Source organism: Leptonychotes weddellii, chromosome 9 (genome assembly GCF_054177405.1).
Source record: "Leptonychotes weddellii isolate Sample4059 chromosome 9, ASM5417740v2, whole genome shotgun sequence".
Classification (NCBI taxonomy): Eukaryota; Metazoa; Chordata; class Mammalia; order Carnivora; family Phocidae; genus Leptonychotes; species Leptonychotes weddellii.
The window spans coordinates 23833174-23858958 of record NC_138377.1 but is presented as its reverse complement, the minus strand read 5'-3'; the positions used below and the strand labels follow the sequence as shown (position 1 = coordinate 23858958).

The 25785-nt window shown below is 41.5% G+C and overlaps 2 protein-coding genes across 3 annotated transcripts in view; both read right to left on the bottom strand.

The window, feature by feature from the left end:
- The window catches only part of NEK9 (NIMA related kinase 9), a 37142-nt gene extending 32725 nt beyond the window's left edge, over nucleotides 1–4417 (bottom strand). For both annotated transcript variants that reach the window (XM_081830210.1, XM_081830211.1), the window contains exons 1-2: nucleotides 4050–4417; nucleotides 1587–1764 (exon numbers count right to left, since the gene is read on the bottom strand). In XM_081830210.1, coding sequence (XP_081686336.1) covers nucleotides 1587–1764; nucleotides 4050–4268 — 397 coding nt within the window. In that variant the 5' untranslated portion in view covers nucleotides 4269–4417. The remainder of the gene's footprint in view (nucleotides 1–1586; nucleotides 1765–4049) is intronic.
- A 5242-nt stretch (nucleotides 4418–9659) lies between these two features.
- TMED10 (transmembrane p24 trafficking protein 10) overlaps nucleotides 9660–25785 on the bottom strand; it is a 37434-nt gene continuing 21308 nt past the window's right edge. The window contains exons 3-5 of the mRNA XM_081830215.1: nucleotides 21793–21866; nucleotides 13165–13291; nucleotides 9660–12769 (exon numbers count right to left, since the gene is read on the bottom strand). Coding sequence (XP_081686341.1) covers nucleotides 12648–12769; nucleotides 13165–13291; nucleotides 21793–21866 — 323 coding nt within the window. The 3' untranslated portion in view covers nucleotides 9660–12647. The remainder of the gene's footprint in view (nucleotides 12770–13164; nucleotides 13292–21792; nucleotides 21867–25785) is intronic.

Here is a 25785-nt window from a genome sequence, read left to right as displayed (position 1 = left end):
CTCCCTTTCCTTTATCAAGTAACAGACTGCAAATGATCACCATTCATTTTACTTTTTTTTTTTTTTAAGATTTTATTTATTTATTCATGAGAGACAGAGAGAGAGAGGCAGAGGGAGAAGCAGGCTCCCAAGGAGCAGAGAGCCCGATGCGGGACTCGATCCCAGGACCCTGGGATCATGACCTGAGCCGAAGGCAGACGCTCAACCATCTGAGCCACCCAGGCGCCCCATTCATTTTACTTCTTACCTAAAACTATAACTCACACCTTAGTTCTGGCTCAGTTTCACAGCTTCTTTTCCTCTGCAATTTAGTAACTCAGTGTTTCAACAAATTTACCATTTGCTCTAGTCCCTCCTAACCACAAAGGAAGTTAACTGCTTGAGGCTTCTGCTACTTTAGAAATCTCTAATATAATCTTGTACATTTAGGGTTGATCAGAACCAGCAACAATCATGGTACACAAGAGACAAGACAAAAAGAAGTCTAACAGCTTTCTCTTAGAGATTTAAGTGAAGTATATGCTGGGACTTCTTTAGCATGTAGCTTAAGAAAGGGCTTTGAGGGTTCTCCTATGTAATAAGGATAACAGCTAGTATAGTATGTATTAAAGATTTGCTACACACCAAGTACTATGCTAGGGGGTTTACATATTCATTTAATACAACAACCCTAGGAGACAGGTACTGTTATTAATAAACCCATATTAAGATGAGGAAGCTGAGGCACAGAGGTTTCTTGTGCAAAGTTACAGAGTTAAGGAGTAGTAGAGCTTGGGATATGGGTTTAGAATATATTCCTAGCAACTGAGCTAATACTGCTATCTTACAAGCAAAATGGTCCAAAGAAATCAGAGACCAGATAAATTAAGGCCATGCTTTACTATGCGTCATTTTCATTCAACTATGAATGAAAATTGAACCGCTTTTTTGAACCACTTTTCAATTGGATAGTTTTGGCTGAGTCAATATAAGTATCACTTGTAAGATTTCATTAAATATTACATCAAGCAGTGCCAAGCCACACTGTCTCTAGCGCCTAATTAGATGTCTAACATTAATGCCTAACTAAAGTCAATTCATGTGAAAAAACTTTGAAAAGTGAATGTAGGGCGCCTGGGTGGCTCAGTTGGTTAAGCGACTGCCTTCGGCTCAGGTCATGATCCTGGAGTCCCAGGATCGAGTCCCGCATCGGGCTCCCTGCTCGGCAGGGAGTCTGCTTCTCCCTCTGACCCTCCTCCCTCTCATGCTCTCTGTCTCTCATTCTGTCTCTCTCAAATAAATAAATAAAATCTTTAAAAAAAAAGTGAATGTAAAATTCAACTGAAAAAATAATTTGAAGATGGAACTGTAAGCATTAAGAGAAAATTTGAGTATGCAGGGGAAAATCCCTCCCCTTATTTTGTAAATCACTTCAAAATTCTCCAAGAACTATTCTCTTAAACTATATGAGCTATTTCTCTTAAACTCTAGAAATCCATTTAAAGTTTTTAATCAACGTATATGCCTCTTATTTTCTTCTCCCCTTCAAGGTAAGTATAAGCACAACAATGTCTTGCCAGAGGAGGTCCCACTGAATTCTACCTTACCATTACAATATTCCAGCTCAATCAGCAGAGTGGTATTGTCCATGAAGTGATTGTAGTAGGCAATAATATTGTCATGCTGCAGCAGAGCCAGAATAACAATCTCATTCAAGGCATCACGACGTTCCTTCTCCGACAGTCGGGTCAAATCAACTTCCTTCCACACAACCAGTGAGTCATCCTACAACACAGTAAGAGAGGTATTGTACTTTCCTCTAGCCTGGCAGAGAATGAATCCACACCTTGATCTGTAAGCCTAGAAAGAAAACTTCCTAGATGGGCAGAGACTGACTTCTTTTATTTTTTCCTTTAAAGAAAATGGGAACAGAATTTAAAGGTTCTTTATACAATTGAGCATTATAATTTACTACAGGACTGGGGAAAGTGAAGCACTAAGATCCTGTTACATTGTTGCTACAGTTAATTTACATGATGTCAATTCCAGGTAAAAATACGAGCTAGAGGAGCTCTCAAAAGATTCTATTGACAGACATCATGACAAAGGGCTAGTCATGATAAACACTGTAGTAGGGCTAGAATACTGGAGACCTGGAGAGAGTAGTTATCTAGAACTGACCATAGTTTCTTGTAAAATGGAAATATTAAACTTACCTCTAATTTTATAAATTTAGATTTCTCTAGTAATTTCTGTTTACGCTTTCTAGATAGGAATAAGTGATGCCTAAGGGCTTAGAGTTCACTTCCCTCACCTGCCCTATTTTGCAACTCTGTATCTCCTGTAACTTTTACATGTCACCTGTTTTCCTCTATCCCAGACAATTTATCTGCAGCTCCCAATATTCACTCTCTTTTGTAACACCCAAATTCTTTACTGATACTGCTCTCCATCCAGGCCAGGAGCATCCCCACCTAAATCACTCTCCCTATCCTTTAGAATGATTCTGCCAGGCCTTTAAAAAACTTTTTGGGGGGATACCCTGATAAACCTTCTACTGTGCATTTTTATTCAGTGCAACCATTCCTTCGTTTTCAGAACTCATACACTGATATGATATTTGTGCATCCTTTCTCATTTATATACACATACAACTTAAATGCTATTTTCTTACCAAGAGGGTTAACTTGTCTTCCCAGTGAAATATAACCTTCTGGAGGGAAAGGGCTGCTTCTAATCAAACCTTTGTTAATTCACAAACCTAATAAACATTTGGTGATATGGATAATGCTATGCCAATTTTGGGAAGTGTAATCAAATTTAACATAAACCAACCTCAGTAATCAAGTTCAACATGATGGAAAGGCATGGGCGAGATGTGAAACTCTGTTCTAGCCCAAGATTTACTTCTAATTTAAGTGTCAAGTGATTTAAATATACTGTCTTAGTTTCTTTAATTATAAAACAGAAATAGCAATGCTCATCTCCTCTTTTTCATACTATGAGTACAAGTAAGAAAAACAGATACTAACAATAACCCTAAAATCATACATTAATGTTGCCTTAAGATAAACACTTGAAGATTTTTTCTTGCAACCCCCCCTCCTCCATCTTTTAGCCTTAGAAATATGCTGACTTGGAACACACCCCAGAACTGCAGATGGATCACTTATGGATGAATCATCATCATCCAAAGTCTTCAAGTTTAAGACATTAGGGATCAAATCCAACTGATGGTTAGTTTTTGGAAGTAGAGTCACCACTACAGGGTTTCAGATCAGTATATGTTCTGAACTTGGGGGTCAGTGATCCACGAATCTCTCCAAAGGATCTGTATATATGCAATAGGGGATGGGGGAGGGAGGGATTACGTTTACATCAGGTTTTCAAAGGAGTCCTTCCTTGCCTCCCGCCAACCCAAGTTAAGAAACAGTGGCTTAGAATATATCAAAAAGGTATTTCCCATGCATAAACAGTGCCGGATAAACACTGATGAAGAAAGCAACGACGACCCAATGATCTTCTAGAAAAATCTCCAATTAAGTAAGTGTTCATACCTGAATTTAAAGATAACGGCAAAGACTGCGAAGTTGCCACTGACGTGGGAATTTTGAAGCTATGCCCCTCCTCTCCACCCCGACCTTGGAGAGTTATACACGAGAGGAAGGAAGTTTTGACAACACTTCACATTCGTATGCCACTTTAATTCACAGTTTGCAAAGTACCTTCGTTCGAGTCTCAAAATGAAACTTAAAAAATAAAGATTACTTTTAGGGTAGTTATCATTAACCCCAATTTACAGATGGGGAACCTAAAGCTCAGAGAAGGCTCAATGCCTTGCTCAGTTCCCCGGGTTCGACAGAAACGACCAGTCAGTAAAACCAGTGATCTAACAATTCCCAGTGCAGGTGAGCTGGAAGAATGGAGTAGACCCTGAGACATACACCCTGCGGCCACGCAAACCTAAGTGAGGACGAGGCGCAAGCCGCAGGCAAAGCCGGGACCGGGTCGGGTCTGGGAAGCGGGGCGGCGAAGGAGGGGCTGGGGCGGCCGGAGCCAGGGGCCGCTACCTCTGTGCGGCGGTACAGCGTGGCCTCCCCGAAGGCGCCGCGGCCCAGGATGCGGATGGGGATGTAGTGCAGCTCCTCCTGCTCCGCCGCGCCGCCGCCGGCTCGCTGCCCCGGGCCGGCGCTGGGCCCCGGGCCCGAGTCCCCGCCACCCCCGGACTCGCTCCCAAAGTCCGAGTTGATGGAATCGCAGTGTCGCTCGTACTCGCCCAGCACCGACATGATGACGGCTGCGGGACCGGCCTGCGTGTCCCCAGCGGCGCTGGCCGCACTACGACTCTCTCGCTTCAGTCGCCGGCCCGCGGCTCCGACAGCTCCGCAACCCAGCGAGGCTCCATGGTGGCTCCTTCCCCCTGACCCGGAAACAGTTCCTGGTGCTTCCGGCCCGGCGGGCTTTCCTCCGCCTTCGCTGGCCCACTTGCTTGGTCTCGCGGCCCCGGCTTCCCTCCCTCCGGGCGGGCGGCGCTTCACGGTCGCTGGGGTGCACGGCATGGAACCGAAGGCCTCTGGCCGCGGCAAGGGAGTCGCCGACCGGTCTGTAGACCCCATCCGCAATCCCTGGCCAGGTTCCAAACAGCTTCGAGGTCCAGAAGTCGCGCAGTCGCATCTTGGCGCCAGGCCTATCTAAAGGGCAGTGGTTCCACGTTGGACAGTGCTCTTTGTTTAGTGAGATACTGAAGGTACTATAGTAAGCAGAAATATTTGCCTCCTGTCATCTTAGTCAGTGGGCCCAGTTATTGCTCCCAGAACCACCCTAGGTTCCCTCTTCTATACAACTCCAAAAACAAAATATTTTAAGTCAATTCTCCTGACACTCTTTTTCCAGATTTGACATTTTCCTTTCATGTATCTTTCCAAATCTTTGATCGTCTCATCTCAGGCAACATTCTTTGAGTACAAGTGCCAGTGTATTTGAGGGTGGGAAAGCTACAATAAGACTCTCCTTACCAGCAAGTCACTAAGAGAATTGTAATACAGTGAAAAAACATGTTCCATCAGCTACTGACCTTGGGCAACTTTACATCTCCAAGCTTCTTTTTAAATCTGTAAAGCTGTAGGAATATGACCAACATCACAGAGATTAACAGCTAACTTTTATTAAGTGTTATGTTCCTGACACTATGCTAAAGGTTTTCTTTCCTTGAGTCATCCCACTTAATCCTATTATTCTCATTCTACAGAAGGAACTGAGATAACCCAGGTTAAGTAACCTGCTCAATGTTACACAGCTAGTAAGGGGAGCTGGGAGTAATCTGGATCCACATCATTCAGAGAGCATGTTCTGGGACTAAGAGAAAGTCATGTAGCTGAAGGCCAGGGTGTATGTGGGGTAGAAGCAAGAGAAGACAGGGCCTCAACTGTTGTGTTTGGCTTTCCTGTGGGCAAAAAAAAAAAAAAAAATTATTCAAGATTTTTAAGCAGGCGAGTATATTATTAGTGACAGCATGTCCTAATTTGCTGGGGAAGTCCCAGTTCATGCCTTTCCCCCAGGCATAACTAACAGAGCTTTATTTTGCTGAAGTCCGGGTCAGACAATAAACAATACAGTCACTTTACATAAGACCAAAGTTATATTTTACAAAGAACTGATAACAATGTGGAGGACAAAGACCAGAGGCAGGGAGACCAGTTAAGAGGCAATTTATATTCTAAGAAGAGAAGAGGCACTGAAGTATTTATCAGTGTGAGTAGAAAGGAAGTCCAGATTTGAGAAATCCATCTGAAGAACATTTTTTTTTTTTAACTTTTTAAAAAGATTTTATTTATGGGGCGCCTGGGTGGCTCAGTCATTCAGCATCTGCCTTCGGCTTGGGTCCTGATCCCGGGGTCCTGGGATCTAGCCCCACATCAGGCTCCCTGCTTGGCGGGAGGCCTTCTCCCTCTCCCGCGCCCCCTTGCTTGTGTTTCTGCTCTATCTCTCTGTGTCAAATAAATAAATAAAATCTTTAAAAAAAAAAGTTTTATTTATTTACCTGAAAGAGATAGGGGGAGAAAGCACGAGTGGGGTAGAGGGGAGAGGGAGAAGCAGTCTCCCTGCTGAGTAAGGAGCCTGATGCAGGGCTTGATTCCAGGACCCCAGGATCATGACCTGAGCCCAAGGCAGACGCTTAACGGACTGAGCCACCCAGGCACCCCCCATCTGAGGAACATTTAGAACTTTGTGATCAGCTGGGATGTGGTTGATGAGGTAAATGTGAGTCCAGGAGATTCACTCTGTGATTTTTAATGAGGTGGATAGTGATAGCAAGGAGAGGATAAAGACACCTGGTAGAATGGGTTAGGGGAGTTGTGAAGGATGAGTTCACACTCCTATGACCTCTCTACAGCTTGACCCTTGTAAAGTATGATATCCTACACTCTGCATAACATTCCACATTGGCTCTGAATAGGAGAGCACACGGGGACTTCTGTCTCCCTCGATCTGGATCTAATACTTCTATTAGTATACTAGCCTTTATAATGATGGTCTGCTTATACCATACTTGTACATTATGAAGCCTCTTTTCCACATCCAAAGCAATCCAAAGTAACGCAGCTCTCCCACTAGATCACATCACTTCTTTGCAATGCTTATCTGTAAAATACTGATGTCTTGTTATGTTCTTTATTGACTATCTCCATTCATTAGAATGTAAACGTCACAAGAGCCTGGATTTTGTACTCATTTACAACTATGCATCAGTGCCTAGAAAAATACTCGATATTATAGGCTTAAAAATTATTTGATGAATAAACATCAGGTTATTATCACCTACATATAGAACATTGTTAAAACCTAAATGCAAGGGGCGCCTGGGTGGCTCAGTCGTTAAGCGTCTGCCTTCAGCTCAGGTCATGATCCCAGGGTCCTGGGATCGAGTCCCACATCAGGCTCCCTGCTCCGCGGGAGGCCTGCTTCTCCCTCTCCCACTCCCCCTGCTTGTGTTCCTGCTCTCGCTATGTCTCTCTCTGTTAAATAAATAAAATCTTTAAAAAAATAAAAATAAAAAAAAATAAAAAAACCTAAATGCAAGCCTGATTGATAACTCCTATCATATTTTATTTTGTTGGTTTCATTCCAGTATGCCAGATTATACAGATATTTTTACATTTTTCAATTAATTCATTCAACAAACACTGAGTGCCAACTTGTGCCAGGTGCTGAGTTACAGCAGAAAACAAAATAACGTGGTTCCTACTCTCATGGAGCTTACAGTCCATATAACAAATCAGTGCTATAGTAAGTATAAGCTTCTAGAAAGGTATTTAGGAGGATCATCTTTCCAAGCCAACTTGCTGGGTTGGTGAAGTCTTCCTGGAGAAATAAGCAAAATGTCAAGTCAGTGATGGCTAACCAAAGTAGGAAGATCATTCTGGATAGAGGCCATTTCATCTACCTCCGCCTATTCATTACAAGGCACTTTGAGGATAGGTATTGCTTTTTATCTGAGTCTTCTCCAGAGTTTAGCTCAGCATATTAAAAAGAATGTGTGTTCAATAAATGTGTGTTTTTTTTCAGTTAAAAGAATGGAAAAAATAATTAAATTCAAAAGTAAATAGGTTTCAGCCACAGCTTATTTTTTCTGGCATCTCTGCCATGAGGAATGATAGTTTTCTGTAGCTTGGTTAGCCTGGTATTATAAATTGTTTTAGTTATAATGCACAGATACAAGCTTAACAGACAAATGTCCTGTTCTCTCAGAGAATACAGAACAGAAACACTCATGCTCAGTTCTTCATTATACTGGATATATATGAAACATCTGGCCTTTGAATATTCAAGTCCACAAATACTGAACATTCTAAAGGTATAACTGATTTCAAAATGCCTTTGGACAAAAATGGGTATTTCCATGTTATATTTTAACAAGGAAATAGTTAGGATGCTATATAGCAGCAGTTCCCAGTTGTGAATGACAGATCCTTGGGTCCATAGAGTCACTGTAAAGATTAAAAAATCTACCAAAGTACCAAGCAAAGTCTGTACCTTCACTTTCCAATATGGTAGCCTCTAGCTACATGCAGCTATTAAACACTTGAATTGTGGCTAGTCTGAATGGAGATGTGTTGTAGCTGTAAAATGCACACTGGACTTCGAAGACTTTATATGGGGGTAAAAAAGTAAAATATTCGTGGGGTGCCTGGGTGGTTCAGTCGGTTGGGTGTCTGACTTCAGCTGGGGTCATGGTCTTGGGGCCTGCTTCTCCCTCTGACCCTCCCACTGCTCATGCTCTCTCTCGCTCTCTCTCTCATAAATAAAATCTTAAAAAAAAGTAAAATAGTCATTAATCATTTTTATATTGACTACATGTTGAAATGCTATTTTGGATATGTAAGGCTCTATTATTAAAACTAATTTTGCCTGTTTCTTTTTACTTTATGGTGGTACTAGAAAATTTAAAACTACACATGGGGTTTATGTTATGTGGGATACCACTACAGCAGACTGAATAATAATATGCAGAACACATACTACCATTTAACAAGTATATGATACTGTTGAGACTATTAAGTTCATTTAAAAGTTTTGCTGAATTCATTCATTGTTTATGTTCTCTAAAAGTAAATCATCAGTGAGAATTAAGACAATTAAAAAAAATTTTTTTTTAAAGATTTTATTTGACAGAGACACAGCGAGAGAGAGAACACAAGAAGGGGGAGTGGGAAAGGGAGAAGCAGGCTTCCTGCAGAGCAGGGAGCCCGATGCGGGGCTTGATCCCAGGACCCCGGGATCATGACCTGAGCCAAAGGCAGATGCCTAATGACTGAGCCACCCAGGCGCCCCAAGACATTTTTGATATTAAATAGTTATACTCAATTTGTGAATCCCTACTTTATAGACTTTATAGATTCACCAACAAATTTTGTTTTTTGGGGGAATGGGGGTTGAGGATAAATAAGATGCCAGCCTGTGAATGTGCAAAGCACTTCAGGTTGACTCTTGGAAAGGAGCTTTATGAAAAATATTCAACTGTAAGTAAAAGGAAGGAGAAAAATGGCCCTAACCTGCTGCGTTGGGTTTTAAAGATTTTATTTATTTTTCAACAAAGAGAGAGAGACAGTGAGAGAGGGAACACAAGCAGGGGGAGTGGGAGAGGGAGAAGCAGGCTTCCCGCTGAGCAGGGAGCCCGATGTGGAACTTGATCCCAGGACTCTGGGATCATGACCTGAGCTGAAGGCAGACGCTTAACGACTGAGCCACCCAGGCGCCCATGGGTTGGGTTTTATACAGATATGATGGGCAAAAAAACAAGTCCTGAGAGGTTCTGAATTGGGAGGGGAATTTTAAGAATGGGGGGTAAGGGAGAGGACACTCTAGGACTAATTCCAATAGCAGTTTCCAAAAGAAGCTACAGAAAATGCTTGGCTTACATAACCCTATTTTGCCTTTCTGAAGATGTTAATTATTATGATTATGTTTATATACACATATTATATAGCTTACATACTTACAAAATATAATAAAATTGTATTAGCTCAAATAAACTTTATCCATCTGTAGTAAATTACATACAACCTTTTCTCTAATTTATCATGGATAATTTGCCATACTTTAAAACTGAAGAATATGGAAGAATTATTGCCAATTCAGACAAAGAGATACTCAAGAGGAACAGAAAAATACACCTAAAATGGTTTCTGCTAGCATTTATTTGAGAAAATTTACACAAAAATCCCCAGTCCAACATTTACAAGTGAATCTGTAGAAATCCCACATGCCTCTTTCCATTAAACAAACAGGAAAATGGCTTATGACAGGAGTTTATGACGATGATATAACAGCACTTAAACTGTATCATTCCTATCTATATTATATAGACTGTGTTGAAAAGGCTCAAAATGGAGGAAAGCAGATAAAATCCCCATTTTTAAAGCTGATTTACTCTTGCACTAGCCTTCTATCAAAGACAAATAATTTTTACTTTTTCGATAAAATCAAGGTGTAATTATCAATGAACTTTAAACTGAAAGCACAAATGTCTGAGTTGGTATTTTCGTCATGAAAGTAAAAGGGAAGGACATGGAAAAAATCCCAGTTTCACAAAGTCACATTCAGGAACAAAAACATCAGTAAAATAAAATATTCTCCTCTATCTTCTTCTTTGCCATTTTGTCAAAACAGAAGAATATAACCAAGTTAAGAACTGTCATTGCTTCTGAAAAAGGGGAAAGGCACCAGTCAGAAATATGAAAGTTTCTTATTAGGCTAATGGTACAGAACAAAATTTGACCTTTAGATCCCTAAAAATGGATCTGACCCACAAATTTGGTTATTCTCTTCCCTACTGGGATGTATCCTCCGTCATCTACTATATGTAATACCATAGGTGGACTTTCTCAACATCCACTGTCCTTATGTTGAGGATTTGGTCGCCAGTCTCAGAAGCCGTACCTATCAATTCCTACCAGCAGATGGCAATGTTGCACAAATTAATGAAAGAACCACTCGGCCAGGCCGGAGGAATTCACACAAGGTGGGGGGGGGGGGTTGGGGGTTCAGAGTAGCTGGAACATTAACAGAACAGCCTGAGATTTTAACAACATAACTCACTCCCTCTTCTACTTTTGTACCTTACCCTGGTCATCACAGCAGTGTTCTCTGTTAATTCTAATACATCTGCTTCTTAACTGCAAGCTATATGCCCTAAGTCCTGTAATTCTTGCCACTGCACTTAGACAAAGCCCTGTAACAGTCAGCAGGGGTTAAAAGAGATTACAGAAAGGACAGACTCCTATCCACTTTCCTGGGCGAAATGGAGTAATTTTCAAGTGACAGTATTTTTCCTGTTCACAAACATGGTCATTTGTATCCATACCTTTGCTTACTTAATGGCCTTTAGGCACCTTATATTCCCACAGCAGTTCTTGGCTTTGCTTTTGCAACATTCATTTTCAAGTATTTACTCTATTCATAATCCTCCCAGATGTGTTTTTTTTAATACCCCATGTCTTAATTTGCTAGATGGAACACATAAAGGACAGGAATTAAGTCGGTGACTGGCCACATAAGAAGAGTTGGTAAATTTTACCTGTATTTTCCTTGCTAGAAGTTATATTAAAAATTCAAGCAACCACATATCTGACAAAGGACTTGCATCTAGGATATATAAGGAACTCTCGAAACTTAGTAGAAAAAACAAGCTAATTAGAAAGTGGGCAAAAAGGAGAGGAATAGATACTTCATTGAGGAAGATATATAGATGATAAATAAGCACATGAAAAGATGTTCAGCATCATTTGCCATTAGGAAAAAGCAAATTAAAACCATAATGAGGCATTACTAGACACACCTATGAGAATGACTAAAATAAAAAATAAAAACAATAGCAGATACTGGTGAGGATTCCGAGAAATTGGATTGGTCACACGTTGCTGGTGGGAAGGTAAAATGGCAGTCACTCCGGGAAAAGAGTAGGACAGTTTCTTAGAAAAATAAACACGTGCTTACCATACAACCCAGCAGTTGCCCTCTTGGGCATTTATCCCAGAGAAATGAGAATTTATGTTCACATAAAAACCTGTACATCAATGTTCACAACAGCTTTAGCAGAAATGGCCAAAAACTGACAATGACGCCAATGTCCCTCAATGGGGAATGGTTAAACAAACTGTGATACATCCATACCATGAAATACTACTGAGCAATAAAAAGAAGCAAGCCATTGATAACATGTAACAACACGGATGGATTTCGAGGGAATTATGCTGAGTTTTGAAAGCCAATCTCAAAAAAGGTTACATACTATATGATTCCATTTATAAAACATTCTTGAAATGACAAAAGTAGAGATGGAGAACAGATTAGTGGTTGCCAGAAATTGGGACTTTGGGGAAAAGAAGGGAGGTGGCTGTGGTTATAAAAAGGTAGTAGTACAGGGATACGAGAATTGAGACTGTTCTGCATCTTGCGGTCGTGATCACACAAATCTACACTGGATAAAACTGCATAGAACTAAACACACATAAATACACAAAAGAGGTTCAGGCAGCTGAGCACAAATATTTTAATTCTATAAAATGAAGTCCTCTTTAAGAGTTATATACAGTTCAATGCTCATTTCTATGAGGTGTCCCATCTATCACCCTTTGAAGAGACATAAATTTATGAAAGGATATTACCAGAAGCTACCTAAACATTTCAGCTAAGGGTCAAGAGAAAGTGAAGTGTGTTTTCACAAAGAAATCCAAAGAGGACAATCAGAATGAAACAAGTTCAACATGGTCATACAAACCTTGGTAAAGGAACTAAAGTGGAAGCCCAAGCTGGTGAGCTAGTAGGAAAAGGAAAGAAAACATGGTTCAAACAGATCACAAGAGGAAACCCAGTACAAATGCTGACTTTGGCATTATCTAGGTAACCCCTATTTTTTGTCATAGGTGACTCTAATAATAGTCCTATTGTTGCAAAACCAGTCCAAATGCTACCAAGTTAAAAAGAAGTCCCTCATTGACTTGTTGGGTGTAGGTGGTAACCCCTGTCCTCCCACACCAAAAGAGATCAGTTCTGGCAAGAAAGCTTCAATGTGCCTTGATGGTGCTGTTAGTAGGATGCCTTAGGTCAGACATGTCCCAGTGATGTTCAGCTGGCTGAGATACAAGGTGGGAGGAGACTGGGCCTTATTACTCAATCAACTTCTTGGCCTTGAAGAAGCGACGCAGGTAGAAGACCTGCCAGGTGGCTAGTCCAATGAGGCAGAACATTGAAAAGATGCTGAAGTACAGGACCCGAGTGTTTGTTGACTCTAAAAAAACAAAAGTGTTATAAGACAATGAAATGAGGCTCAGCAGGCTATACAGTGGCCAGGGGGAAAAGGCAATTAATAAACTTCACTCAGTCTCTAGGCCTGACAGTAGGATTTTGGATTGTTTTTTCTTAAAAGTTCACTGTTCTATATATAAATGTTAAAAATTACAAAGATTAGTACTATCAGTTTGATACACAATAAACTGAGAATATAGTCAACTGCCTATCACAGAAATTTCTATTCCCTTGAACATCTAACAAAGCTCATTTACCTGGAGAAACAACAACACTGAAGTGATCATCCCATCATCCCATTCCACTATCCCCATTTGGCAAAACTGAGAAAAGAGCTCTGTCTCCTTTATGAAGAAACAAGAGCTGCCTTCCCCTCACCATTGGTATCTCGCATCTCCTCCTCTCGCTTCTTCATGTAGGCAAAATCATTTACGATGGATTCTGAAAGGTCTTCTAAGCGTCGGAGCTCCACCTCTAAAGGTTTGAGCTTCTCAACCTTGGCAATCTGGAAAAGAAAGGAATTATGAACCTACTCCTTGAAAAAACTGCTCTGGTCTAGAACACAAGGCAACAGATGAGTCTTTTAAAAGTTTCACCAAACCCGAAGCACCTGACTGGCTCAGTTGATAGAGCATGTGACTCTTTATCTCAGGGTTGCGGGTTTGGGCCCCACGTTGGGTGTAGAGATTACCTAAAAATAAAATCTTAAAAAAAAAAAAAAAAAGTTTCACCAAACTTAAAACCTCTTCTGTTATCACTCTAACATATTCTAAAATCTGGGCTTCTGCCCTTCCCCACAAACTGTTCATGTGTTTCCATCTCAGAATTTTTTGATACTTTGATTAAAACCTCCTTGGAAATACTGTAATATAGTAGGCTATAAAGTAAAATATGTTATTTTCCTAAGATTTCTAATTTGATTTGATTTATTATTATTTTTAAAGATTTTATTTATTTATTTGACAGAGAGAGAGAAAGAGAGATAGCAAGAGCAGGAACACAAGCAGGGGGAGTGTGAGAGGGAGAAGCAGGCTTCCAGTGGAGCAGAGAGCCTGATGTGGGGCTCGATCCCAGGACCCTGGGATCATGACCCGAGCCGAAAGGCAGACGCTTAACGACTGAGCCACCCAGGAGCCCCTAGGTTTCTGATTTTAATAAAGCACTTTACTTTGCCCTTCTACTCATGTCCAAGAAAGAAACAATATTATCAGCATAATAAGTGTTAGAGTCATAGTCAGACGTGATTTTAAAAGAAAACCCTCTAAATTCCCAATCGACAATGCACAGGAATGAGGGAGTATATGACTGTAACATTAAGATAATAACTCAAACTATAAAATTAGAGAATTCTGCTTTGCTCCTTTAAATCCCACAACAGCTTTAGGGTTTATATCAGAGCTCTAGAGCCCAGATGAAGCCTAGCTTTGCTAAAAACAAAACAAAACAAAACCACTGCTTTTTTTGTTTTTAGAATTACATAGCCAGTTACCAAAAGAAATCTTCGAGGACTTCCTTGTATGCTAAGGAATGAAGGATGTGAGAAAGAAATGAACTGTTTTCCTTTCTCAACCCAGACCACTGTGAAACCTCCAAGAGTGTCTAGTAACTAAAGGCAGATATGACAAAAGCAAAGATTTCATTAGCCTATTTTTGGTTTTTTCCTATCAATCTTATATTATGATTTACTTTTAAAATGAGAATATACCACCAGAGTTTTCTAGATCTTAAAACTCATATACCAGTTGCTCTTAAATCTTTCCTTAAGAATTCATCAAAAATTCTTTTTCTAAGGAGCGCCTGGTGGCTCAGTCGGTTACACATCTGCCTTCGGCTCAGGTCATGATCCTGGGGTCCTAGGATCGAGCCCCGCATTGGGCTCCCTGCTCAGTGGGGATCCTACTTCTCCCTTTCCCTCTGCCCCCCTGCTCATGCTATCTCAAATAAATAAAATCTTTAAAAAAAATTCTTTTTCAATAACTACCTCTTTACTCTCTATTTATTGTATGTTCTCTATAGAACGCCCTTTTTCTTCTCTTTTGTCCAATTCACCTTCTTTGTTCTTTTTCAGCTAATGTTAACAGCAGTTAACGTGGGATGAACAGGAAGAGTTTAAGAGTGTTCTTATGTTCTCTTTGCTCATCTATATTCCTCACTGAACATGTGAAATTATTTAAAATAAAAGTTATTTGGGGTGCCTGGGTGGCTCAGATGGTTAAGCATCTGCCTTCGGCTCAGGTCGTGATCTCCAGATCCTGGGATCGAGCCCCACGTCGGGCTCCCAGCTCAGCGGGGAGCCTGCTTGTCCCTCTCCCTCTACCTCTCCCCCTGCTTGTGCTCTCTCTGCCTCTCTCTCTCTCAAATGAATAAATAAAGTCTTAAAAAAATAAAAGTTACTTAAAATAAAACTAGAAATTGCTGTTAGGATGGGGATATAAAAAGTAAGTTTATATTTAAATAAGGTACATAAAATGTACCTTATGAATTTGCAATGATCCACCTAAGTTTTCTTTCACTGGATGTATATTTTCTTACATTTGTAAAATGTTGGCTAGAGTTAATGGCATGACTAACAGCTACAAACAGAATGAAGCTAATTGACTATAACATTTAACTAATGGTTAGTTAATGCATTTAGCTAACTCTCCTAGCTTAATGCTCAAATGCCAGATTTTGCCATTACTCTAGACTATATACCTGTTGGTTGATTTCGTATAGAGCCACAGAGCAAAGAAATTCCCCAGGGAAAAGATATCAATACAAGACATATATAATAAGCTCAACTTTAGTCTGTTTAACATTTTCCCTCCTGGTTTACACTTTCATCTCTGAAGCTTCCTGAATGAGATAGTATAAAAACAATGGCATGAAACTTCTTTAGTGATAAATGATTTAAGGCTCTCTAAATAGAAACTTGCAAAAAAACCTGGAAGTGAAACTATGGCCATGCCCCTGCCAGCTGAAAAAATATATAGTTTTTAAGATTTTATTTGACTGAGAGAAAGAGAAAGAGAGAGCAAGCACAAGCAGGGTGAGCCACAGAGGGAGAGGGAGAGGGAGAAGTTGGCGTCCCGCTGAGCAGGGAGCCTTACTCGGGGACTCGATCCCAGAACCCTGGGATCATGACCTGAGCCGAAGGCAGAAGCTTAACCAACTGAGCTACCCAGGTGCCCCTGAAAATATTCTTTTAAAAAATTACTTTGAAGACTACTTCTAACCCTCCCCATCTTTTTTGTTAAATGACAACAGGCCAAATGCCTAAAACCTGAAAAGCCCTAAAACCTGAAAAACCAAAGAAATTTAGTATTGAGGATGGCCTTATACATGCTTGGGGGAGGGTTGTTGGTAATAGCAAATATAAGGCTCAAAAATTAGGGAGGAGTTCAACTGAGGAAGAGGATGAAGAAGGCAGTATAATGAATTAGACCTATCAGTATATATCCATAATGTGTATGTATTTTATACCTTATAATCTTACTTAATCCTCATAACCCTATATAAGGTGAATATTATTATCCCTAAATTTTTCAGATCAGGAAATTAAGATTCAAAGTGTTAAATAACCCTTGCCCAAGTTCTGAGCTTGGTGGATCGGAGATTGGAATCCAAGTCTGAGTTTATATTTTATTCTGAAGGTACTAAAACGTTGATGAAGGAAACTAGTAAACTACACTATTTTTTTTTCTGGATCAAAGGTGAAATGATCAAGCTATATTAGGCCACAAGGATCTGGGTAAGTTGTCCAGTTTATTAGTCAAACTTCCCTGGTTTCATACTGCTATTACTCTATTTTTTACAGACTAACAGAGTAAAAATTTTAAGGAAATTATCATCACTATTCTCAGGAAGACCCTCTTCGCTTGCCCAGGACTAAGTATTCAATGAGTTTATCACCAAGACTTTTATCATAGTCAGTACAAAAAGATGACAAGAACAACTGTATCAAAATCCCCACTGACTGCTGTTCTGCTCTTCTGAACGTCTGATTTAGTGTTCACAATGTCTGTAAGAATGTGAAATTAGGGGTGCCTGGGTGGTTCAGTCGTCAGGCATCTGCCTTCGGCTCAGGTCATGATCCCAGGGTCCTGGGACTGAGCCCCGCATCGGGCTGCCTGCTCCGCAGGAAGCCTGCTTCTCCCTCTCCCTCTCCCACTCCCCCTTCTTGTGTTCTCTCTCTCTCGCTGTGTCTCTGTCAAATAAATAAACAAAATCTTAAAAAAATAAGGGAAATTATAAATGTTTCAGGACAGCAGGCCGTTATTCCAGTCTATTTCTCTCTTCTCAGGCTGGAAGGATGACATGTATTTTGCCAACAGCTTGATAAAAGCAAAGCCTGCTTGACAATGTTATGTACCATAGGTTCTCCACTAGAGGGTAGCATTCCCCCTGTAAGCTGCATTTTAGCCATTCAATAAAGACTATTAGAGCTACAAGGGACTTCATTTTACAAATGAAACTGAAGATTCCATAGTTTTCAAGTCCTTTGGGTGGAAGACCAGGACTAGCAGAACCATGGTCTCTTGAATCCCTACCCAAGGTCACCAAAGCATTTATTCAGCATCAGAACGGCAAAGCTCTGCTGCTTTGTAAAATGCAAGCAAAACCGTACCTTTGACTTCCAAAAGTATATTCACTCAGTGTATCCAACCCCTACCTATCTTTCAAGCCTTAACCATGAAGCTTTCTTTAACAACTTCTGTCCACACCGACTCCCTTTCCTAAAGTCCTACAGCACTTAGACTGTGCCACATAATTAACAATCATACATTGTCATATTCACATTGTTTTGATTTTTATCTTTTATCCCCACACTAGTTCGGCCCTTGAACTCAAAGAAATTAATACAATGTAAACTTTGTATAGCATGCCCATTCAATGCCTTCTTCAGAGGAGCCAACTTTCTCATATGAGATAATAAGTGTTGTTGGTCCCCTAAAGCAAGGCTTCCTTAGAGCACTCTGTATCTATTTTCACCCACTGCCCAGGAGAAAGTCCTCCCTACCACACTATCACTCTCATCTGTGGTGGAAGGGACTGCTTGGAAAAGCTACAAGTCAGAAAGCCTTTCCCTGCACATGTACAACACCTCAAAAAAATTGTGAAATTACCCTTCTTAAGCCATATCCGAATCTTCCGCCCCCTAGTGATGATTTAAACCTAGAATTCAGAGTCATATGTAACTGCACCTAGGAAAGGTTTTAACTCTGAAAAACTGCTTCTTAAAACATACATGTAAAACCGACCTGTAGAGAATCGCTAGATTGTTTTCCTTGGTGGAGCACTGAGACTTAAGAGAAGCTGCTTGTGGTAAGCCAAATTCAGTCAAATTGCTGTTACCTCCACACTCCCCACCATAGCCCCCCAAATTTTAGAAGCACAGCGGTAACAGTGCAGATCGTCTAGTCTACACAATCAAGATAAAGAAGGCAGACCTATAGCCAAGGACAAGTTTACTTGTGTGGGGACATATGTGAATCACAAGCCTCTTCATAGAAGCTCAAAAGGTCAAGAATGTACCAAAATAAGGCCAGATAATACTGCCAATCTTAGGGGCTATATGAAATTTAGCATGATTCTATTTACTCTGTCATAGTCAGTTTCCAGAAAGGGTAGGAGAAGGAAGCCAAAATCTACTGAACTAACCAACAATGTGTCAGGTGCCTTGCCCGTTATTTCATTTTACTCATGTCGAGAAAGGATTTTGGATCTAGTATGCAGAACCAGAGTTCCTCCTTCCTGAGGGCATTCAAAAAAGTAGAACTTTTGGAAAGTCTTAAGCTGTTGTTCCAACAAGGGCAACTGTGTTTCTGGTATACATGCTGATAGCAAATGACATACTAATAGAACCCACAGGCACAAGAGGATTTTAGTTGTACTGAAAATGCTGACCTCCACATCAAGAAGGGACATATACAGCCCCCGAGTTTGAGGATGTGTCAGATAGCTCCTTCTTCGTGGGACAGTTACTGCCTTCATTTCCCCAACTGCAGGATTAGACAATTAATCCTCACAAGCAGCTGCTCTGGTACCACAGACCACAAAAAAGATGCCGCCCCCCCCCCCACCATGGGCAAAAGACAGTGGTAAAAGGTCCTTAAAATTCAACAGAGGGGATCAAAAGTGCTTTATTTCTGAGGACATAAGCATTCTGAACTCTTTAAAGAATTCAAACTACAAGACTCTATGCTTCTTTACAATAGGACAACCATTCTAGCTTCTAAATACCATCTTACATTTGTATTGTTTACATAGCAATTCCACATGCACTAATTAAGTAAATCCTCTCTAACAATTTAGTAGGCATTGTAGTACTCTGCCCAGCTACTGAAACACTGACTACTATTCAATTTTACAAAACCACAAGGGATTTCAGAATCATGAAGCCCGCAACTGTGAGGAAGATACTTCGGATATGAAAAAACTTGAAGAAAATGTGCCACCTCCCCAAAGCCAAATGCTGATACCAATAGGCCCAAATCCTCTGGAGATAAAAACTCTCTATTACCTCAAGGGCCTGAAATTAAATGCCTCAAAACCTCTACATACGCTCAGTGCTCGCTGGTAATTAACCAGAGAACAAGTGCTTCTATTATTCATGTTCTTGTCACAGGCATTTGCTGAGAGACAAGTAACAGCTATTTCTAAGCAAGATTCATGGGAGCCTAGCCATTGACTGAGGAAACAGCTGCCTTTGGCCTGTGTTGAAACCACTTCTCTGTCTCAGTTTGCTCTGCCTTTTTTGGGGGGCGGTGGTGGGGTTGGTGGTAAGATCGCCAAAGAGAGTAGTAGCAGCAGTTACTTGGTTAAGAAACAGAATTTAGAGCTGTGTTGTAACCATGTGCGTAACGACATGCTTAGGACGTGCCAGACTTCCAAAGCAGGAAGCAGGCAAAGGAAGTGCTGTGGTTTCCTTTCTGCAAGGGATTCCCCTCGTGGGTTAAGCAAAAGGTCAGGAAAGATAAAGGCCCTTCCCCAATGTCAACAAAGTCCAAGGATGGTAGAAATTCCAGGAGGAATAGGAGTTCTAACATGCTCTGTGACAGAGATGTCCACATCATTTTCTATATAAACTCACAATAATGCCCTCTGTTTTAAAGGGAAAAATTATGTCTAATGTCTAATCAAATGCCTTATTATTTAACAAATGGCAGCCATCGTATCAGGAGGAAAGAGTTACAACAGGTAAAATTTCTATTGTAACAATGCATGCTGGCTTCGAGAGTGGTCTCAAGTTGAGGATACTGCAGCAGTCATCGAAAACTGAAAATCACCTTACCTATTTTTCTACCTCAGAATAACTGCAACATTTTTCTCTTTTATACCTTAAAATAGCATTTTAACATACATTACCTTATATAAATATAATTAAGATTCTTCTCAACCATCAAAGCTTAAAAGGATTATTTCAATTTACTCTTCAGTTCATCAAGTAAAGAGGCTCTCTTGCTTTCTTTTAAAAACCAGCTTAGAGGGCGCCTGGGTGGCTCAGTCGTTAAGCATCTGCCTTCGGCTCAGGTCATGATCCCAGGGTCCTGGGATCGAGTCCCACATCGGGCTCCCTGCTCGGCAGGAAGCCTGTTTCTCCCCCTCCCACTCCCCCTGCTTGTGTTCCTGCTCTCGCTGTCTCTCTCTCTGTCAAATAAATAAATAAAATCTTTAAAAAAAAAAAAACAACCCAGCTTAGACACAGAAACAAGCAATTCAAAGTCTCTACCAGGAACTGTCTTCCATTCACTACCTCTACCATATCCCTCGCTCTTGTTGATCACCTATAAATAACTCAGTCTGATGTTATTCTATTGGATATCTGAACTAAGAAACAGAGGAAAGACTTAAAGAGCTGCAATTGTTGTACGACTACTTCCTGTTGCAGAATTAGCCGGTCACTTCCAATCTTCTTCCATTTTAGGACATTTCCTTCCCAGGTCCTGACCAAAGATGGAGCAACTTTCTATGGGTCCATCAGTCCTAGAAAATTCTCTTAAATCACTTAAATCAACTTTCCTTTATTTTGTTTACATTTTTTTTTTATGTTTTATTTATTCATGAGAGTCAGAGAGAGAGCGAGAGAGGCAGAGGCAGAGGGAGAAGCAGGCTCCCCGCCTAGCAGGGAGCCCGATGCAGGACTCGATCCCAGGACCCTAGGATCATGACCTGAGCCGAAGGCAGACGCTTAACCATCTGAGCCACCCAGGAGCCCTTTTTTTTTTTTTTTTTAAAGATTTTATTTATTTGACAGAGACACAGTGAGAGAGGGAACACAAGCAGGGGGAGTGGGAGAGGGAGAAACAGGCTTCCTGCCGGGCAGGCAGCCTGATGTGGGACTCGATCCCAGGACCCTGGGGATCATGACCTGAGCCGAAGGCAGACATTTAAGGACTGAGCCACCCAGGTGCCCTTGTTTACATTCTTTAAAAACCATTTACATTTCCTGTCCCCCACCTCTTCTTCATACCTTCAGGTACTGTTGTAAGAAGACTCTGATCTGGGTAAAAATACTCTTACCTTTCTGTAAAGATCAATCCTCCAGTCTTGAATAGTTCTTGTGGTTTTGGGTTTTTTTGTTTTTGTTTTTGCTTTTGTAAGATTTTATTTATTTGAAAGAGAGAAAGAGAGAGAAAGTGCACATACAAGCAGGGGGGAGGAGGAGGAAGAGAGGGAGAAGCAGACTCCCCACTGAGCTTAGGAAGCCCAACATGGGGCTCGATCCCAGGACCCTGAGATCATGACCTGAGTCGAAGGCAGACGCTTAACCAACTGAGCCACCCAGGTGCCCCTACACACTAACATGTCTGTGGGATAGCTGGTTCGGTCATTTGGCCGAAGGCACAGTCAGAATTATCGTTCAAGACTGTTAACACAACTTTTTGTATCAGTAAGATTGTAGCTGGTTGTCACATGACTGCTGAGAAAACAAAAGCCTTCTGGACAAAGCACAGCCAGATGGCCTGCCTAGGTCACAGAAACCTCCTAGCACAGCACACTACCGGCTGTTACAGCAGGACATACCTCTTCGTAATTTTTCGCCTCCACTCCGTGCTTCATGTCTAGAATCACGAGTTGATCAGGTATCCGCCCTGTTCCTGAGAAAGAAATCAAATGATTCATTGTGTAGAATATTTAAAATTCTGGGAAATCACCCACCCACCCTCCCTCTCTCTAACCCCTACCCTCTCAATAGAGGGAAACAGCCACAACTCCTCCCCCTACTCAGCTGCAGAAAATTCCTGGCTCTGGCTAAAATCACAAGCATTCCAGACAAAGCCTCTATCTGTGTGGGGTGCCGGAAAGCAACGAGAACATGCTGCTGGCAAACATCTCTGAGCAGGCAGGACACAAGACACTGCAGCTTGGTACTACAGAGGGACAGAACAGCAGAAGAGACAACATACAGGCTTACGGGATTAGGAAATAACACTCAAGTCAACACAGTATAAAACTGAGTGGCATATAGACCAATAGGTAGTGGGCACCAACTAAGATCGAAAAGGTACATTTCCACATCTGAAAAGGGTGCCCTGTCAAATTTTGGAAAAAAAAAAAAAGGATTATTGGGTATATGCTAAGCTTGGATTTACTTAATATAAACATGAGTACTGAAAACAACACAGGATTTAGCTAATATTCCACTTTAATTCAAACATTTTGGTCAATGTAAGGCCATTTCAGTAGGTTAATACAATGTTATAGGACCACAAAACACTTAAAAGAAAAGAAAGAAAAACACTTGTAAAGAAGAGTACAGTTTTCAGGGATGCTACTTAGAAAGAGAAATGCCTATTTGGAATAGTAGGGCCAACAGAGCTAGGCTTATATCAGAAAAGGTAAACTGGGGGCGCCTGGGTGGCTCAGTCGTTAAGCGTCTGCCTTCGGCTCAGGTCATGATCCCAGGGTCCTGGGATGGAGCCCCGCATCGGGCTCCCTGCTCGGCGGGAAGCCTGCTTCTCCCTCTCCCACCTCCCCTGCTTATGTTCCCTCTCTCGCTGTGTCTCTCTCTGTCAAATAAATGGATAAAATCTTTAAAAAAAAAAAAAGAAAAGGTAAACTGATTCAGCTTGATCAAAAAAGAATTTAACCTTAAATCATCAAGTAGGAGAGAGAGAAAGACACAGGAATCCCAGAAAATTGCTCAGCCCCAATCCCCTGGAATTTACCTAATTATTTATGAAATAAAAAACTGCCTGCATGGGGGACGTCTGAGTGGCTCAGTCGGTTAAGTGTCTGCCTTCGGCTCAGGTCGTGATCTCAGGGTCCTGAGATCGAGTCCCACATGAGGCTCCTTGCTCAGTGGGGAGCCTGCTGCTTCTCCCTCTGCCTGCCACTCCCCATGCTTCTGCTCTTTCTCTCTGACAAACAAACAAACTGCCTGCATGGAATTAGGAGTTTAAGGAAACCGTGCCACTTAAGCCTTGGAGTTCTTCAAAGTACAAGCCAGAGAGAATGGTACTACACTCCCCGCTGCCTGAACACTGGAGGTTTCTGAAATGGACTGAAGTCAATTCAATAACTACTCAGTGAGAACTCACTAGGTGACTGAATTACAATCTCTGCCTTCAAATAATTCAGTAGGATCTAAGACAAACATTCATAACAGCTACGATGAAAATGCAAAGCATTAAAAACCTTAAGAGAAAAAAACCAGTTCAAATAATCCCAGCTATGGAGTAAAGGTTAGAGAAGGGAAGGGTTAACTTGTGGACAGACTTCACTAAAGAGAGAGCACCTGAGGGCAAGGACAAAGTACTCTAGGCAAAGGGCACAGCACAGGCAAAGGCTCAAATATTGAAATGAGTACAGCATGTTTAAAAGACAGTAAAGAGGGGCACCTGGGTGGCTCAGTCATTAAGCGTCTGCCTTGGGCTCAGGTCATGATCCCAGGGTCCTGGGATCGAGCCCCGCGTTGGGCTCCCTGCTCCGCGGGAAGCCTGCTTCTCCCTCTCCCACTCACCCTACTTGTGTTCCCTCTCTCATGCTGTCTCTCTGTCAAATAAATAAATAAAATCTTTAAAAAAATAAAAGACAGTACAGAAGTTCTTCTGGATAGATTAGAAAGATCAACTTGAAAGCAACAGAGGGGCGCCTGGCTGGCTTAGTTGGTGCAACATGTGGCTCTTGGTCTTGGGGTTGTGAGTTCGAGGCCCATGTTGGGGCTTAAAAATTTACTTAAAAAAAAAAAAATCTTAAAAAAAATGCACATCAGGGGCGCCTGGGTGGCTCAGCTGGTTAAGCATCTGCCTTCGGCTCCGGTCATGATCCCAGGATCCTGGGATGGAGTCCCACATCGGGCTCTTTGTTCAGTGGGGAGCCTGCTTCTCCATCTGTCTGCCGCTCCCCCTACTTGTGCTCCCTCTGTCTCTAACAAATAAATAAATAAGAACCTTGGGGCACCTGTGAGGCTCAGTCATTAAGCGTCTGCCTTCGGCTCAGGTTATGATCCTGGAGTCCTGGGAACGAGCCCTGAATTGGGCTCCCTGCTCAGCAGGAGGCCTGCTTCTCCCTCTCCTGCTCCCCCTATTTATGTTCCCTCTCTCACTGTCTCTCTCTGTCAAATAAATAAAATCTTTGAAAAATAAATAAATTGGTAAACAAATATCTTTTAAAAATGTAAATTAAAAAAAAAGAGAGAGAGAAAGCAACAGAAATAAGACTAGGTAGGACTAAGAAACTAAGTCACAGATGCCTTCTGAGCATTAAACCAGTAAGTCTCCAAAACAAAACAAAAAAAGCGGCACCCAGAGAGGGAGGTCTCTTTTCCCAAATCCAATGTGTAATCCTGATCACGGCATTGGCCCATAAGAGATGCAGTGCAGATTTCTGCTTCTCCTTCCTCATTTAAAAAATTATGAAACTGAATCAGCTCACAGCCCACCTGGCCCAAATGATCAAGATATTCTCTTCTTAACAGACTCTTCCCACCATCTCTCTGTTGCCATAGCACAGCATTAGCATTATTCAAACACAAGTGAAACCACAAAACCACAGACCTCTGGCTATTCTCAGTCTAGACCATACAGTTTCTTGCACAGACCAGCTAGCCTATCCCCTTAGCTGACATCATGGCCCTAAAGGGTCCCTTTTGTTAAAAACAAAACAAAATTTTAAAAAACACCAAACTTCTCTGCATTTCTCTGTCAAATGGACAATTTTTTAAAAGGTGCTCCAAAGACTACAAGGTATCGCATTTCCATATCAAGATAAATGAAACCAGAAATTGAGTGCTGACTATACTGTGTGTATACATTTATACACACACACACACACACACACACACATTTAGGGGGGGCAGGGGCAGAGGGAGAGGGAGAGAATCTTAAGCAGGCTCCACGTCTAGCACGGAGCCCAACGCAGGGCTCAATCCCAGGACTCTGAGATCACGACCTGAGCCAACATCAAGAGTCAGCCACTTGACCAATTGAGCCACCCAAGCACCCCAACACAATCCATGATTTAAAAGATTAGAGTTCAGGGGCGCCTGGGTGACTCAGTCGTTAAGCATCTACCTTAGGCTCAGGTCATGATCCCAGGGTCCTAGGATCGAGCCCCGCATCGGGCTTCCTGCTCGGCGGGAGGCCTGCTTCTCCCTCTCCCACTTGCCCTGCTTGTGTTCCCTCTCTCACGCTGTCTCTCTCTCAAATAAATAAATAAAATCTTTAAAAAAAAAATAAAAGATTAGAGTTCAGATTTGTGTGGTGACAGATACAGAAGATATTTTGAAAGAAGTATCGGTGTAACTTGATGATAGGCTGAAAAAGGCAAAAAGAATTTCAAAATGTGAGCCCAAGTAACTGGAAGGATAGTGGTAACACTGATAAGAGAGGGGAATTAGTTTGAAAGGGAGGCTTGTGAACACAGTCTTAGACATCTTGGTTTTGAGGTAAGAGTGGCACAACCATGTGGAAATGTCTAGAATATAGTTGAGACATCCTGGAACTGGAACTGGCACTGGTGGGAGCAGAGAGAAGGGTATCAGTCATGAAATCACCATTAAAATCCTTTAATTTT